Below are 16,588 nucleotides of genomic sequence, written 5' to 3'. Positions count from 1 at the left end.
CGCCCGACACCGAACGCTTCATTTACATCGTACACTTCGAACGTGTATCGTGCTACAGGACATTTCATAACAGCAGAGACACATTGTGAAGTATGTTTGACACTGCAGTCCCAAAGAGAATTTAAATCACTACAATTACACAGATAAATATAACAAGTCACTACGCTCTGCATATCTTTGGTCTCTTTCATTGAGAAGTTTATAGCTTTTTATACTTAAGCTCTTGATATTTTTATCCAATGAAGCCGATTCTCTTTTTTAAATTCATAGTTATGGACCAATTATGGGCACTCAATCAAAATGAAATTGTTTCTAATTTATAACTAAATAGAAAATGCAGTTGACAAATCTGATTTGAATATTTGTGATTTTTATCATATTTTCACGTGCGTGGACCACGAGTAGACATATTATTAAGCTTGGCGGACATCATCAATACAATAACTAGTTGTTAATCTATGCACATCGTTGTTGTCAATGTTGTCGTGTTGTTGCGGTTGTTGACTTGTTTGTTGCCATGTTGCTGCATGATCGCAGATTAGCGGAAAATTAAAACTTGACAATGACTTTTCTATGGTAAAAATACATGTACCTTTTCAAGTAAATATTATAAAGAATGGTTACTATACTTTACAGAAGCAGTATTAATTTATTAATAAGATATATACTTGGTTGGTAAGTAAATATATCAGTTATAAAATATAATATCATTACTTGCTGTTTAACAATTCAAATTATTGAACTAGGGCTCCATATTATTTCACTGATGAAAAACACTTTAAAGAAGAAAAGGTCATCTTCAACACTTGGTGTTTTAATAGATTTCCAACATGAAATATAAATTTTATTTAAAGCTTCGTCTTAACAGCATTTCTTGAATATTTGTTATTTTAAGACAATTACTAATTATTGTAATAAAGTTCAATAAATACGCTGGTTAAGAAGGAATGGTACCTACTTGTTAAATAACATAAAAAAACAATCTACTTTAATAATTATAAAATGAGTTTACTTCAAGTCTGATTGGTAATCAAAACAAGTATCTAAAGAAAGAATTGTGCAGGTGGTAGTGTCGATGGCCGCAGAGGGCCGGAGCGAGCGGCGTGCGCGCAACTCGGCCGCGCCTGCGCTAGCGCATAGGTGAGTGAGTGAGTCGCTTGGAATCAAGTGTATATGTTACCGGAAATGTATGTAATCCGTCATTGTATACAATTCCTAGGAAATGTATGTAATTCCTAAAATCGCACGGAAATGTGAAATCAATTATTTTATACACATTGCCTAGGAAATCTATACATTTCTTAAATAGCAATCGGAAATGTAAAACATCTAAGATATTGGAAGGTACGTGGGTCGATAGGGGGAGGGCCGAAAATTCGTAATCAGAATTTTTGGTTTGGATAAGGGGGTGGAGCTCCGTCGGCTCACGACCACTTTTTGTAGAATTTTGGAAAAAGACGAATTTCGGCATATTACAAAATGCCGGCCGTTTGTAATACGGCGGATCATACAATCCGACTGGGACGTGTACAAGGGGACAGCGGGACGAGAGGACTGATTACTAACCAAATGAAAATTTGATTTGATTGAATATAAGTTGATTTAAGAAATGTTAATTAGTAAGATAATATGAACATATTATTATTATTATTTTACGGTAAGACTGTTACCCGATACAGTGTTTTGTTAAAGAAATCATTTATTTTATACATTTCCTAGGATATCTATGCATTAAATAGTTTATTAAACAATATTTTATACATTTCCTAAATGGTATGGGATTTGTACACATTTCCTAGGATTTGTATACAATTCCTTGATTTCATACATTTCCGGTAACATATGTAATACTATAATATTGTTATTATTTTACTAGCGTCCGCTACCTATGTTACGGGTTACCAAGGGACTAGAAAACATAAATCATTTTTTTGATAATTTTATTTTATAAGATTCCCGTCTCCGCACGAGTGCATTGCTGAATGCTGATACTAAAGTATGTTGAGTTTAATATGCATCCTTTAATATAACATTTTGCTATACTTTAATCTATAATACATAATAATTAATAATAATTAATAAGTAAATAGTTAAAGAAACTGTGTCTGCACATTGAATATATATTTTTAAAAAATATATTGAAAGGGCGTTTTAATACAGTAATAGAGCACGAATCCAAAAAAATAATAATCCTTGTGCCTGTTTGTATGTGTATAAACAAACAGGCACAACACAAGGATTATTATTTTTTTAATCTCTGGAACTACTGGACGGATTTGAATGAAACAAAAAATATATTATTTTAAAAATAAGGAGCACAGCTGCAGCTGTCGGTTCTCTATATTTAGCTCGTATAAACCGCTATTGAGTCCTAAATGCTGTTTCTATAATATCACTTCTGCTGCTCAAAATGTTATGCCATGGCATGCCGTAATATGCACGAGTCATGCCGCACATGGAATACGAACGAACAAAATAGTTCTGGACAGAACTTGACTCTTTGGCACTTCGCAGAGAAAGAGATAATGCATTTCTTTACGTATTTTACCGCATTTACACATAACACGAAGAAAGAGAAGAGAAAACTAAACACCACAAATTAAAATATCCTCTTCCTCCATAGGTACTTGGCGCTCTCCCAACGTGTTTGTTTTTAGTTTATTCTTCTTCTTTATTTCCAATTTTACGAAAAAAGATGAAAGCAACTGAATTTGCATTTCAATTTGCTCGCCTTGACACATATTCTGAAGGGTTGCTAGTTATAGCGGCCGCGGGACAAGGGTCGCGCCACCCCACAAACTTGAAGTAAAGCTTCTACTAACAACTTATAACTACATACCCACTAAATAACATTTTATATAGCATGATGAAACTCGGTCTTTACTGATGACTTCAGAAACCGGGCATAAAATATAGCAGTTCAGAATAATCATTTATGTCAATGTATTTACTTCGAGGTCCTAATCATTGCACAGCTGTGAATAATTAATAATGATAGGTTTTAGATTAAAACTGATTCAAGGGAACTAACTAAACGTCTTCTTCATTTTAGAAATGACCGAGATGACTACGATCCTCACATGCATCGAGAACTGCAAAACCCCACAACGTGAGTTTACAGATGATTGATAACGGTGATGATAGATAATATAATTGTTATAATATTATTATTGTTAATATCGAGATACACGCGACATGCGCTACATAGACCAAAAAGTTTGAGACGATGTAATAAAAGTTTCACTTTAAAATTATTACAATCGCAGCGACCTGGAGTCCCTGGTGCACATCCTGCGGCTGGGGCTAGGCACGGGCATCCTCGCCATGCCGCAGGCGTTCGCGCGAGCAGGCATCGCCACCGGCGTCGTTGCCACAGTCATCGTCGCCGTAGTCGTCACGCACTGCCTGCAGGTGTTGGTAAGCGCCTCTCGCTCGCTCACGGCGGCGCGCGGAGGCTCGTGACTCGCCAACCCTTCGCGTTCCTCCGCAGATCCGGGCACAGTACGACGTGTGCAAGATGCGCCGCGTGGCCATGGTCCCGTACCCGGAGGCGGCGCGCATCGCCCTGGAGCAGGGCCCACGCGCGCTGCGCCCGCTGGGCAGGCCGACTCCCGCCGCCATCGACTTCTTCTTGGTCACCTACCAGCTAGGCGTGTGCTGTTGCTACATAGTTTTTATGGCTAACAGTTGTAAAAAGGTACTGGATATACATACGTATATATTTACTATAGCAGAGCCATTTTAATAGGCAACATTTGACAGTTCAACAAATTTCAACAACGTAACCTAGTAACGACGACATAGAATAACATGATATTTCGTTTTGTTAGAACTGCACATTTGCTTAAATTTTTTCAATTACGATTACATATCTTCTTCTTCTTCTTATATATAAAAATGAATCGCAAAATGTGTTGGTAAGCGCATAACTCGAGAACGGCTGAACCGATTTCGATAATTCTTTTTTTTATTATATTCCTTGAAGTACGAGGATGGTTCTTATGTAGAGAAAACGTAAATATTATGTACCACGGGCGAAGCCGGGGCGGACCGCTAGTTTATAATAATAATGACCGATACAAGTAATTTTAGGATTTGATTTTACTGATAAACCATTCTAAACATAGTAAACAATTTCTGATTTAAAAAACTGACGTCGCTACAATTTTGTGTCAATAAACCTTTTTTCTTTTTAAATACCAGAGACGTTACTTTAAAAATCGAAATCTGACAACTAGAATCGAATGCATTGATTACTTGGGAATAAAAATCATCATAAATTATTGACATGTGTTTTAGTCCGGGATCCATCGCCCATTTTTGCAAGTGATTACTATCAAGCTAATTTTTCGTGAGTAGCTTTATTTTGATGAGATGCCCAATAATTTCATGTTCGAAACTCTCGATTGTTTTAGCTACCAGCTTACAGAGGTAACAAGGATAAAATATTTTGATTTGATGGTTCTCAAATATTAATTACTAACTGAATGTTTTTTTTTTGTTCAATATCAAGATAATTATCTAAATTATTCGAAAACATATTTGTCCTACAAAATCTATGGTTTGATCAAAGAGTCCCCCTTTCCAATGTGTATCGATAACGAAGTCATCATAAATGATTACTAACCAGCTGATTTTTTTTATTTTCACTTATTTAATACTTATATAATTCAACAGACATATTGTCCTACAAATTGCGTAATAAATATTTGAGAACCGTCATATCAAAAATTTTTATCCTTGTTACCTCTGTAAGCTACCACAATCGAGAGTTTCGTATATGAAATTATTGGGCATCTCATCAAAATAAAGCTACTCACGAATAATTAGCTTGATAGTAATCACTTGCAAAAATGGGCGATGGATCCCGGACTATTTCAAGTTCGATTGACAAATGTTTCAAGCCCGTATCGATTAATTAACTTTAATCTATGTTTTTAAGCAGGTTACCACCCTATGAAGATAAAATTGATAGACGTCAAAATATGTTGCCTATTAAATTGGCTCGATTATAAAATATTTATATATTATTATATAGGTAATAATATTATGTAATCCGTTTAACAATGTGACTTCATTAGCGAATAAGCCGATCGAACAGATATTCACAATTTCTCGACCGCATGAAATATTGTATTGTATTGTATGAAGTAGTTGTAATTCTATTGTATTTGAATAATTATGCGTGGAGGGAAAGTAGGTACTAGAAATAATGAAGATAGTAAATTTTGCTGAAAGGTAACATTCCTTTATTAGAACTAAAAATTAAAAAGAAATAAAAATTGTTATTTTATTCTTAAACTATACCATATTATCCGTGAAAAAATTAAAAAAAAATAAAAAATTAAATCTTTATTATGGAGTACATAATACAGCATTGATTACAGGTAGGGCGGAAGTAAATAATTAAAACCGGCCAAACACGAGTCCGACTCGCGCACCGGAGATTCTGTATAAAACTGTTTTTAGGATTCCGGATCTCAAAAAGAAAAAACACAACCCTTATAATATAGGATCGGGACCATAGACTTGAGTATGCAATATAAATTTCAGCATGATACCTTCACACGTTCCTGAGAAAAATAGTCTTGAGTGACAGACAGACAGACGGACAAACAAAAAACATCACGCGAGTATTTTCGCGCGAAACATGTTCGCCGCTCCTTTAGTTTCTGTGATCTGTGTCGCCGCTAGTTATAGTTCAAAAGAGGATTCCCCGTACCATAGATTGGAATGTAGCCCATATTTCAATGTATGGTACGCGGAATCCCATCAAGCATCACAGATATTATAATTAAACTAGTTTTTAAACCGCGGCTTCGCCTGCGTTTTGAAAGAAAATCTCCCATTGTTTTCGTCCCTATGGGATTTCCGGGATAAAAACCTAAATACCAAATTTCATTGGTATATAGCTGAAGATCAAGTCTTCAATATTTCAGAATTCAATCGGTTCAGAAGTATATTTTGCGTGAAAGAGTAACAAACACCCATCCATCCTCACAAACTTTCGCATTTATAATATTAGTATCTAGGATTATAATATTTTTAGGATAAACTCAAACAGACAATATTCACTTTTGGTATTCAAGGTAGGGCAATGCCATTTTATTCGGTTTGTAATCCCAATCGAAATAGGTAAGGAGCATTGTCTCTATACAGTATACAGCTTATCTACTTATGTGTTAGGTTAAGATTATTAAAGCTAGACACTGGACGATTTAAAAATGTATTTCAACCATATTATTAACAGGTAATAAGAAATATTATATACTTAATAGGCACTTAAAGGATGGTATTATTGCCCTATTAGACGATATAATTTTGAAAAATAATATTTTAATTTCAGTTGTTTGATCCAGTATTCGTGATGCCTGTGGAAATGTACATGCTAATTTTTCTTCCGCCCATAATTGCATTAAATTTGATCAAAAGCCTTAAAAAGTTAGCTCCGTACTCCGCGGTGGCTAATGTGATGGCTTTCATAAGTATATGCATCATCTTGTACTACTTGCTGACGGGTCAGAAGTCTGTGCAGCCGATCGAATTGTGGGGCTCGCCGGCCACATTCCCTCTCTTCTTCGGCACCATCGTGTTCGCGCTGACTGCCGTAGGCGTGGTACGTGGAAGCACATATTATTATATACATTAAAAAACTTTATAAAGTTCTGTCAAAATTTATATTGAAATCTCGACCGTATTTTTGGGACCAATGAACCGGCCTAGCACAGTAAACGAACCGGCAGGTGGTGGCCGTGGAGAACAACATGAAGACGCCCAAGTCGTTCGGGCGGCCGTGTGGTGTGCTGCACATCGGCATGACTCTCACTACCACGCTATTCCTGGCGGTGGGCTACTTCGGCTACATTTTCTGTGGGTCCGAGTGTAGCGACGCCATAACCCTGGACCTTCCGAAGGAAACGTGAGATATTTTCCGTTATTACCATTGATATAATTCCTCAGTTATTTTACAAAAACATGCAATAGTACCTACTATTATTTCAAATGCACCTTACTAATCATTACAAAGCCAGGGCGAACGTAACGTATCAGGGGCACATCGTTGCAGTCTGGCGTCGGCCGCGGTATTGTTGTACGCGTTGGCGATTTTCATCAGCTACGCTCTTCATTGCTACGTGCCGGTGGATGTGCTCTGGAACACGTACCTGTCGCCGCGCCTCGAACGCGGCGGCTGCAATCTGGTGCTCTGGGAGTACTGCGTCCGCGTGGGCTTATGTCTGTTGACGTGTAAGTTGTGGGGTTCAGCAAGAGCTCCCGGGTCGGCTCACGGCCTGAGTGTCGACGTGTGGTGTGCTTGCAGTCATGCTGGCGGTGTCGGTGCCGCGGCTGGGGCTATTCATCTCGCTGTTCGGCGCGCTGTGCTCGTCAGCGCTTGGCTTCTGCTTCCCGGCGCTGATGGAGGCAAGCCTGGCGCACGCGCGGCCACCGTCGCCAGCGCGCCTTCTGCTGATGCTAAAGGACGTGGCGCTGTTTGTCGCCGGAATTGTCGGCCTGGTGGCCGGCACGTACACTTCTATCTTAGGAATAATCATGTCTTTTACAGATCGTTGATTTTTTTTTTAAATTTATATATAGGTAAATTTAGTAACACCATGGTAACACCAAATAATTGAACAAATTGACGCGGCATAATTTTAAAATTTTAAATAGATATGTATATACAAAATAAAGTATACGATTAGATAATAAAGTGGCCTTAGAAGGTATTTTTCTTTTAATTTATCAAATTTTGTCCGACTGAATTTTGAAAAATGGTCTGCTGAAATAATTAATTAACGCCATTTTCGACTTTACCTGAATTAGGTTTAGTTACCTGAGTTTAATGAAAATTATCACTCTTGGTGGAAACAGCCTGATGACAGGTGAAAGGACAAATAGACAGCCAGATATACAGGTGTCCCATCGTGGGTATTCTAAGCTCAATGGAGGTTATAGTTTTGCCACACCCCGGACACTCCATACAAAATGATCGTTTTGACAGTCACACTGTAGAGACTGCAAATGTGTGTGTTAACGCTTTATGGTTGGCACATTTGTGACTAGCGTAAAAAAAAATTCGCGTTTTTCTGATGAAATACATCCGTAAACAGCACAATATCTAACCATTTTCTACGAAAAACGATAATCACAAATCCAAAATAATAAAATTACTTTAAGTCAATTTGATTAATGTTGTCAATCTTCGTTGCGTCCTTGCAGAAAAATATGGCCCATTTTATGTCTGATCGCGCGGGGGTGAGGTAAGTTTAATTTTGGCGGGAGGCGGAGAGTGTCCGTTCTGTAGCGTTTAGCTACTATTATGACGTATTCTGTGGTTTTGCATAAAACGCGAGTTCGTAAAAAATACTTATTAAATTCCAGATGCATTTTTTTTCAAAGAAGTAGACGAATTATTAAAAATGTTTGTGTACACCCCTAACAAGCAACCCACCTAACTTTCATAAGGTACTTCCCTCCGTGCTAGTCGCTGACGTGTGTTACAGCTGGGAAGTTTATTTTTTTGGAAGTTAATTTTATCATCATCAATCATCATCATCATCAATACATACATATAATAAAATTCTAGAAAAGTGGTGTCTGTACAATGATAATATGTAAAAAAAAATTAGCAGGGGCTATTATTAAATCGATCCCAAACCCAAAACTGTAGTTAAAAAATTTTTTGTCTGTTTGTCTGTTTGTCTGTATGTTTGAACACGCTAATCTCAGAAACGGCTTATCCGATTTCGATGCGGTTTTCACTAATATATTGTGATAATCTTCATTTAACATTTAGTGTTTATTTCATGTCAATCGGTTCATAAATAAAAAAGTTATGACCATTTAAGTACTCACGGCGAACATTTGCTAAGGCATTCTATGGTACACATACAGTGTACGATAAAACGTAAGTTATCTGTTATACGCTACAGTTATGTCCAAGTGATCATATCGAAAGTCCCCAACTCCCAAGGGTGGGGGGGTAAGCTGAGGTAGTAGGGGGGAGGGGTATTTCTAGGTAAATTTTATACATAAAATGTCCTTTAAATTATGTCGTATTATACAATATATATTTTTTAACCCCCGATGCAAAAAATATATGGGTGATAAGTGTTTGACCGCTGTGTGTGTGTGTGTTTGTGCCACCGTAGCTCGCTAGCAGGTAATCCGAATTAGATGATGTTTTTTTGTTAGGCAGCATATTTTCCGACGCTGGTTCTTAAATAAACTGTTTCAAAATCGGTTCATCCATTTATTGTAACTAGGTATATAGGGGTAAAAGTGGGAATGAAAATAACTAAAGTTGTCGAATATACTTTAGTGATAAATTAAATGAAAGTGAAACCACCTATCAGTAAAAATACGTCAAAATTTACCAAAATCGGTTCATCCATTTATTTGATATAGGTATAAAAGTGGTAGATAATAAAAAAGTGAATTTTGACTCAAGTGACATATGAAATGACAGAATGAAATGAAACGTGTAAAGTATAATTAGACATATTTAATCAAAATCGGTTCATCCTTTTACTATACCTATATATGTATATAGGTATAGTAAATGGATGAACCGATTTATAATTAGACATATTTAATCAAAATATATAATTTATACCTTCTTTAACAAATAAATGGATGAACCGATTTTGATAAAATTTGACTACTTTTTTTACTTTACTGTATAGGTATAAGTGGGAATGAAAGAAACGAATGTTGTCAAATATTGTGATAGTAAGTACCTACCTAAGTGATATATCAAATGAATGTGCATAACGGGTGAATTACAATTAGTAATGTTTTATCGAAATCGGTTCATCCGTTTATTACATATAGGGCACTTTAGGGGTGACAGTGGTTAGATAAGTAAAACAAATGGAGCATCAAACGATAGGATATGACGTGTACATATAGGTACAATTGGATAATATTATTTACATCAAAATCGGTTCTGCCATTTACTAGGGATGGAAAGGGAAGGGTTGAAAGGCTGTGAAAGAAGAGGGGGACATGGGAGCGAGAGGATAGCCACACCCTGGAAATTTTGAACTCTTCTGTAACAAAGTTTTATAGCTCAGTTTAGTTTTAATTTTACTAACAGTTATTTTGTATTATTTTTTTTTATTTCTTAACTGTAAAATAATCTGTAAGTACTTATAATTTAGTTGTTTATGGTAGTACGTGTTTCAAGACGTGTTTAATCAATAATTGTGTGTTAAGTAGTAACTACTATGCAGTCACTATTCCACGCGGACGAAGTCGCGGGCACAGCTAGTTGTTAATATAATTATACAAGTAAGGAGCAATTCGCAAAACAAGTTTTACAACCTGGCACACAGTAAATCTCTTCAATGCGGGTTTTTCCTTTTGTAACAACGGAAGAAGATGGAAGAACTGTGTGTTGCTCCAAGACTATTACTTTGATAAACAATTGCCTCACAGTCAGAAATCAGAATGCGGCATTCGTTGTACAAGAGATTTGTTGGATATCTATATAAATTGTAGTACTTTTAAGATACATCTTTCAAGCGTTGTTTTGTTTGCGCCACCCCAAGCCGAGATACCATAATTAATGAGCGATTGGCACAAAGACTGATAAACGATTTTGTTTGTGGTTTCATCTGGCGTCTCACTTTTTTAAAAATTGGGATAAGTTTACGTATTCTACTTTTTAAAATTTCTATTTGCGGCTTCCAGTTTAAGTTTTTATCTATTCTATCTATTGTATGTACAAAGAGTATAGCAATCGCAGTTTCCTACATTGAAGCACGTATGCGCCTTTACGGGAGGTCTGGTATTAATATTAAGAGAAAATTTTATATATTTTATATAGTTTTTGTAAAATTTAAAGTTAAAAGAAAATTTTATATAGTTTTTGTATTTAAAGTTAAAAGATTATTAAGTATTTAGCCAATCTATTACCAATCGTATGCCTGATTCAGCTGCCAAACGAGCAGATTCCCACGTCTCCCCTTGAAAAACAATAACAGTATCATATTATGTAGATTACATACGTCGTTTAGGTATATTAAAAAGAGCTTAGGGCCAAGTACCGATCCCTGAGGAACGCCAAAATTTATTGACCGCTTTTGACTCTGTACATCACCAATTTTGACAAATTGAGTCCTATTCGATAAATAATCTCAACATATTTTGGGTACGTAAAATATATTCACAAAGAATATACTTACCAATATCAATTTTTATAAAGAAAAAAATCATTGCTTATGAACTTGCTAAAAAAATTGAGTCGACTTTACATTGTAAATGTTCATAATAGTTACAGTGAGCTCTCTGAACTAGTACGTTTTTAAAGAGAATAAAATATGTAGTACCTATGCATAATGGTCCTAAAATAATAACAATAATTTTATAATAGCTGCAATTATTAATTACTCACAGCCGAGAGGAGGACGAACAAGGGACGGACGATTCATAAACAATAACAAGGGCAAAGCGTCAATTGAGCCGTGAGCGTCATTCATTGTTAGAGAAAAATTCCGCAGTAACGTGAACCTTGGGCTCGTGTTGACTTCTCGTAGATAACGTATCGGATTACGTCAATGTATAGTAACTAATACGAGAACGAGACGCTCGACTATCATTATTAATCTATAGACATGTCAAATACATTTAAAAAAACCAAACAAAAACATATAGACCGGGAGATACTGACACAAAATTTCGATTCATTTGTAACAGGATGGCGGTTCTACAGGGTTCTTAGTACGTAATGACAAAAAGAAAAATGATGGTGTGAACGCTGGTACCGGCGGCTTAGTCGCGTGGGCGTTAATCGAACTCGTCGGAAAATAGCGAAAGTCAAACGATTTGTAACAGTATGGCTCTTATTTTTCTTGTAAGTTTGAGGATCAACGAATATAAATACAAAATTTCAAAGATCTAGGTGTTGGAAATCTTCACTTATATAAATTAATAATAAATTTATTTTTCAAGTATGACAGCACTTTTTCCCCCTACTAGAAGTATGGCAAATATAATAATGGTCACATTTTATCAAATACTCTCCAAAAAGCCAAATGCAATACTGGTACAAAAAGATAGGCGAAATAAAAAAATTTTGCAGATTTTCGGCGGTATGGCGACCATTAGGAATCGTCCGAAAAGTATGGCATGGCGATTTTCGTAAATGGCTGCACGACGATGGTTACCTGTGCAAAAGTTAGCTTGGTACAAATGGTTGAATAATTGTTTTTTTTAAATCAACACATTCGCGTCGGTATGGCGGGCTGTAAGTCATACCGGAAAAGTATGGCATGACACTACCGCCTACTTCTTTTTTATGGGCTATCGGTAAATTCTAAAATTTTTGTGTTACAAATCGTTTGACTTTCGCTATTTTTCCGACGAGTTCGACTAACGCCCACGCGACTAACCCACCGGTACCAGCGTTCACACCATCATTTTTCTTTTTGTCATTGCGTACTAAGACCCCTGTAGAACCGCCATCCTGTTACAAATGACTCGAAATTTTGTGTCAGTATCTCCCGGTCTAATATAACCATATTGTGTACCTATGGTCCATTGAAAAGTTACATTTGGGGTTGCATTTTTTAGAGGACGCAATTTTATTTTTTTGATGTGTAGGGGTGGTCAGTGTGAAGCTATCACCAAGTTTGTGGGGTCGCCACCCTTGTCCCACGGCCGCCATCTTGAAAATAGCGGTTGATATGGTTTTTACGATATATCTCTTAAACTATTCATTCGATAAAAAAAATTTGTTTACATTATTTGTTGCAAATTAAATACTCTACAACTTTGATCCTGCAACTTTTTGTCGTAGAACTATAAATAAAAAAGTTATAAGTAAGCGAAAATGTTCAGAAATTAGAGATATTTATATTTCTCAATAAAACTTTTTTTTATTATTTTACGTAGAAATGATATTTGACCATTTTTGTAGATTGTTTTTCGAGGAACAACTTTTATATACAACATTTTTTCATTAATTAAATAGCTAAGGTTTTACAGCGCTCCGAAGTGAGTACTAATTTTCAGTACTCTGAACTATACAGTATACTTATATTATGTGTACTAATAATAATTTGTCATCAGTAATGATTTTTTTTGTTATTATAATATTTTTAATAATTAATTTTGCAATATCAATAATAATTAATTATTGAATCTTTTCCCCACCACCCAGGAGGTAGAGTCTGGAAGCGCGACTTTTTTTTACGTCGAAAAGCAGGTCTGAAATGTTCTGCAGTGTGCTTCTATTGTTCTGGAGTATGAGAAAAGAGCCAGTAGCCAATATATGTATAGTTAAGAGTACTGAAAAATAGTACTCACTTCAGAGCGCTGTAAAACCTTAGTTATTGACGTTATGAAAAAATGTTGTACATAAAAGTTGTTCCTCGAAAAACAATCTACAAAAATGGTCTGATATCATTTCTTCGTAAAATGATAAAAAAAAGTTTTATTGAAAAATATAAATGGCTCTAATTTCTGAACATTTTCGCTTATAACTTTTTTATTTATAGTTCTACGACTAAAAGTTACTACAACAAAGTTGTAGAGAATTTAATTTGCAACAAATAATGTTAACGATATTTTTTTATCAGTTAAATAGTTTAAGAGATACATATATCGTAAAAACCATTTCAACCACTATTTTCAAGATGGCGGCCGTGGGACAAGGGTGGCGACCCCACAAACTTGGTTTTAGCTTCACACTGACCCCCCCCCTACATATAAAAAAAACAAAATTGCGTCCTCTAAAAAATGCAAGGTAAGGCGCGGGACATATACAAGCGGCGCGGCGCGCATCGGGCGCGCCTCGGGCGCGCTGCCGGCGCGCATCGGGCGCGCTGTTGGCGTCCGAAAATGATATTTATATAGAGTGGTTAAATGCATTTTCTTCATGCATAATTTTGTAAAATTATGTTTTTTGTGCTAAAAGAGATTAACATTAATTTGAAAGTAACGATTTTGTTTTGATAATTCCTTGTTCCTTACTTGGAAAATTTTATAGTACTTTTAAAGTAATTTTAAAGTAGTACTGGTGTAATGATGGAAGAAAAGAAGGTTAAAATAACACAAAATTTATATTGTACTAGCGGTCCGCCCCGGCTTCGCCCGTGGTACATATTTCGCAATAAAAGGTAGCCTATGTTCTTTCTCAGGGTCTAAAGATTATCTGTGCCAAATTTCATCAAAATCGGTCCAGTACCTAGTTTATGCGTGAAAACCATACATACATACATACATACATACATACATACATACATACATACATACAAACCTTTCCTCTTTATAATATTAGTATAGATAAAAAATGGTTTTCAAACACAGGTTTACATTTAAACCATATAAATCTTATCATTAAAATCTCAGTTCAAAAGTATTTACAGTACTGATCATTCCACAATATTATTACAATTACAAATAAATAAAAAACACAATCAAAATCAGGATTATCTTTATTTCTGACATTGTAAATACATGGGAACTTTCATTATGCTCTTCTTCATTTTCACTTTCCCTACTGCCATCACCTGTGTAAATCATTTCATCGATTAATTCAATTCACCTTTAAAAACAAAACGAAGAAGGGTATGTAATAGCAGCTCTATATAAAAGCATCTACAGACGCTCCGATTTGGTTGGTGCCAACCATATCGGAACCGACAAGGCAACCATTCCAACATTGCTACAGATTGTCCGACGGTTGGCCTTCCAACTGTCAGTTGACCATAGAGTAATATGTCAGTTGACCATAGTACGAAGAGAATGGGCTAAATTCTTCTATAGAAATAGAGAAAATTACAGTCATATGCGGCTCTTACAACTTATTTTTTAGGGTTTTTAATGTAGCCGCACTGTCAATTTTTTTTAATACTTCTAACATAACAAAATACGCTTGATTTCTGGCATCTCTATTTGCGTAATCTTTTTTACTTAAGTCCCACAAACAGGGAAAGTCTTTATATAGTTCCAGCAATTTTATTAATATGTCACGTTCGGTGACCGTAACTCCCTCGGCGTTCATGTTGACGTCCTACACCGGCGGCGTTGCGAATGTGAATGAGCCAATTACCTATATTACTCTATGGAATGAGCCGATTTGGTCGGAACAAAGCTTCCAGACGTTCCAATTTGGTTGGATCGGATAGGAAGTTGGTTTGGTCGGTACCGCCGGCGCATCCGACCACGTCAAACCAATATTAATAATAATTATGTCGGACCGACCGCTCTCTACACTTTCCGATTTGGTCGTGGTCGGATGGTTGGCACCAACCAAATCGGAGCGTCTGTAGATGCATTAATTCCACACAGAGAGAACACATTTTTGACTGACAGGCTACCGTCTCCTACCACCCGATTTGTTTTTGATTGTGTATGACCGTGAATTGACCTCTATTTGGATGCGATGGGGGAAGCGCGCCTGCGGTACGCCTGCGGTACGCCCGCGGCGCAACCGTGGCGTGCCGCCTCGTCGCCTTTCCAAAATTCTTTCATACAAAATGTATAAGAAGGACGTGGTGCAAAACAGATTCAAGAGGTGCGCTTATGGCACGCCCGCGCCCGCGCCGCTTGTGTTTGACCCGCGCCTTAGGCCTAAAAAATGTAACATTTCAATGGATCACTAAGAAAAGTAACCAAAACGTTTCTGTACATGAAAACTTTTTTTAAAAGGGTAATTGTTATGCGTTATGCTATAGTTTTATAAACCTTAAAAACTTCCCTAAAACAATAACTAGTAATTTTTCCTCTAATATAAGCTTCATTTTATTTGAGAAAAAGAACACACTGAGGATATTGAACCTACATTGAATATAGCTATGCGATTTACAATTTGTGTGATCAATCCCTTACAAAACAATAAAAATCTTTAAAAAATCACAGTGGAATGAAACCCTTTAGAAAAGGAGGGAAATTTGATAAATATGAAAGGAAAAATAAATTACAGTGAATCCGAGTTCGGGAAGTGGGAGGGGGGAGCTTTTAAGGCTATAAAATGGTTTCTCTTGATTTCCGACAAAACTACAAGTCCTATGGAAAAAAGTTCAATCGCCAAGTAATAAAAAGGTAATAAAAGTTAGGGAGCCAGGTGCAAATTTGGTTCATTATTTCCTCTCAAGAGATAATTCGTCAGACGCATGAGAGTATAGTATTATAAAGCCTCGTGAACGTCAGCTGGCGCTCGGTTGGGGGGGGTGAGCGGTTGTAGCCTCCCACGCACATAGGAAAAAAAATACATTCATTCATTCATTTCCTCTCAGCTAAAAATTTGTCAAATTGTAGCTAACCCAATATCTCAACGAAAAATAATAGTCAGCTGGTTACAACATGGTGTATTATACGTCAGCTGGTGTCTCGAACATGAAAGTTAAATTTAAAGAAAAATTTATTTTCCGTTATTTCCTCTCAAACAAAAATTTACCTGATGATAGCTTATATGTAACTGTGGATAAATATATATGTCAGCTGGCTGTATCTTGGTGGAAAAACCGTCAGCTGATACGGGAGGCTACAACCGCTCTTCCCCCCAACCGAGCTCCAGCTGACGTTCACGAGGCTTCATAATACTATACTTTGATGCATTTTACTAATTACCGCTTGAGAGGAA

At 36.3% G+C, this 16,588-nt stretch overlaps 1 protein-coding gene across 1 annotated transcript; it reads left to right on the top strand.

Moving 5' to 3' along the window:
* The first annotated feature begins 1,075 nt into the window (after positions 1 to 1,075).
* Positions 1,076 to 7,569, top strand: LOC149911427 (proton-coupled amino acid transporter-like protein acs). Its single transcript, XM_090117755.1, has 8 exons — positions 1,076 to 1,140; positions 3,053 to 3,109; positions 3,267 to 3,417; positions 3,491 to 3,697; positions 6,347 to 6,616; positions 6,744 to 6,919; positions 7,067 to 7,245; positions 7,319 to 7,569. The coding sequence occupies exons 1-8, from the start codon at positions 1,076 to 1,078 to the stop codon at positions 7,567 to 7,569; spliced, it is 1,356 nt and encodes a 451-aa protein (XP_089973881.1).
* Positions 7,570 to 16,588: the final 9,019 nt, after the last annotated feature.

The sequence above is a fragment of the Colias eurytheme genome, chromosome 1 (genome assembly GCF_061535395.1).
Source record: "Colias eurytheme isolate Ceu_HAF_F1 chromosome 1, ilColEury1 Martin Lab GWU primary, whole genome shotgun sequence".
Lineage (NCBI taxonomy): Eukaryota > Metazoa > Arthropoda > Insecta > Lepidoptera > Pieridae > Colias > Colias eurytheme.
The sequence above is the reverse complement of the archived record's forward strand: the minus strand, read 5'-3'. Positions and strand labels throughout refer to the sequence as shown.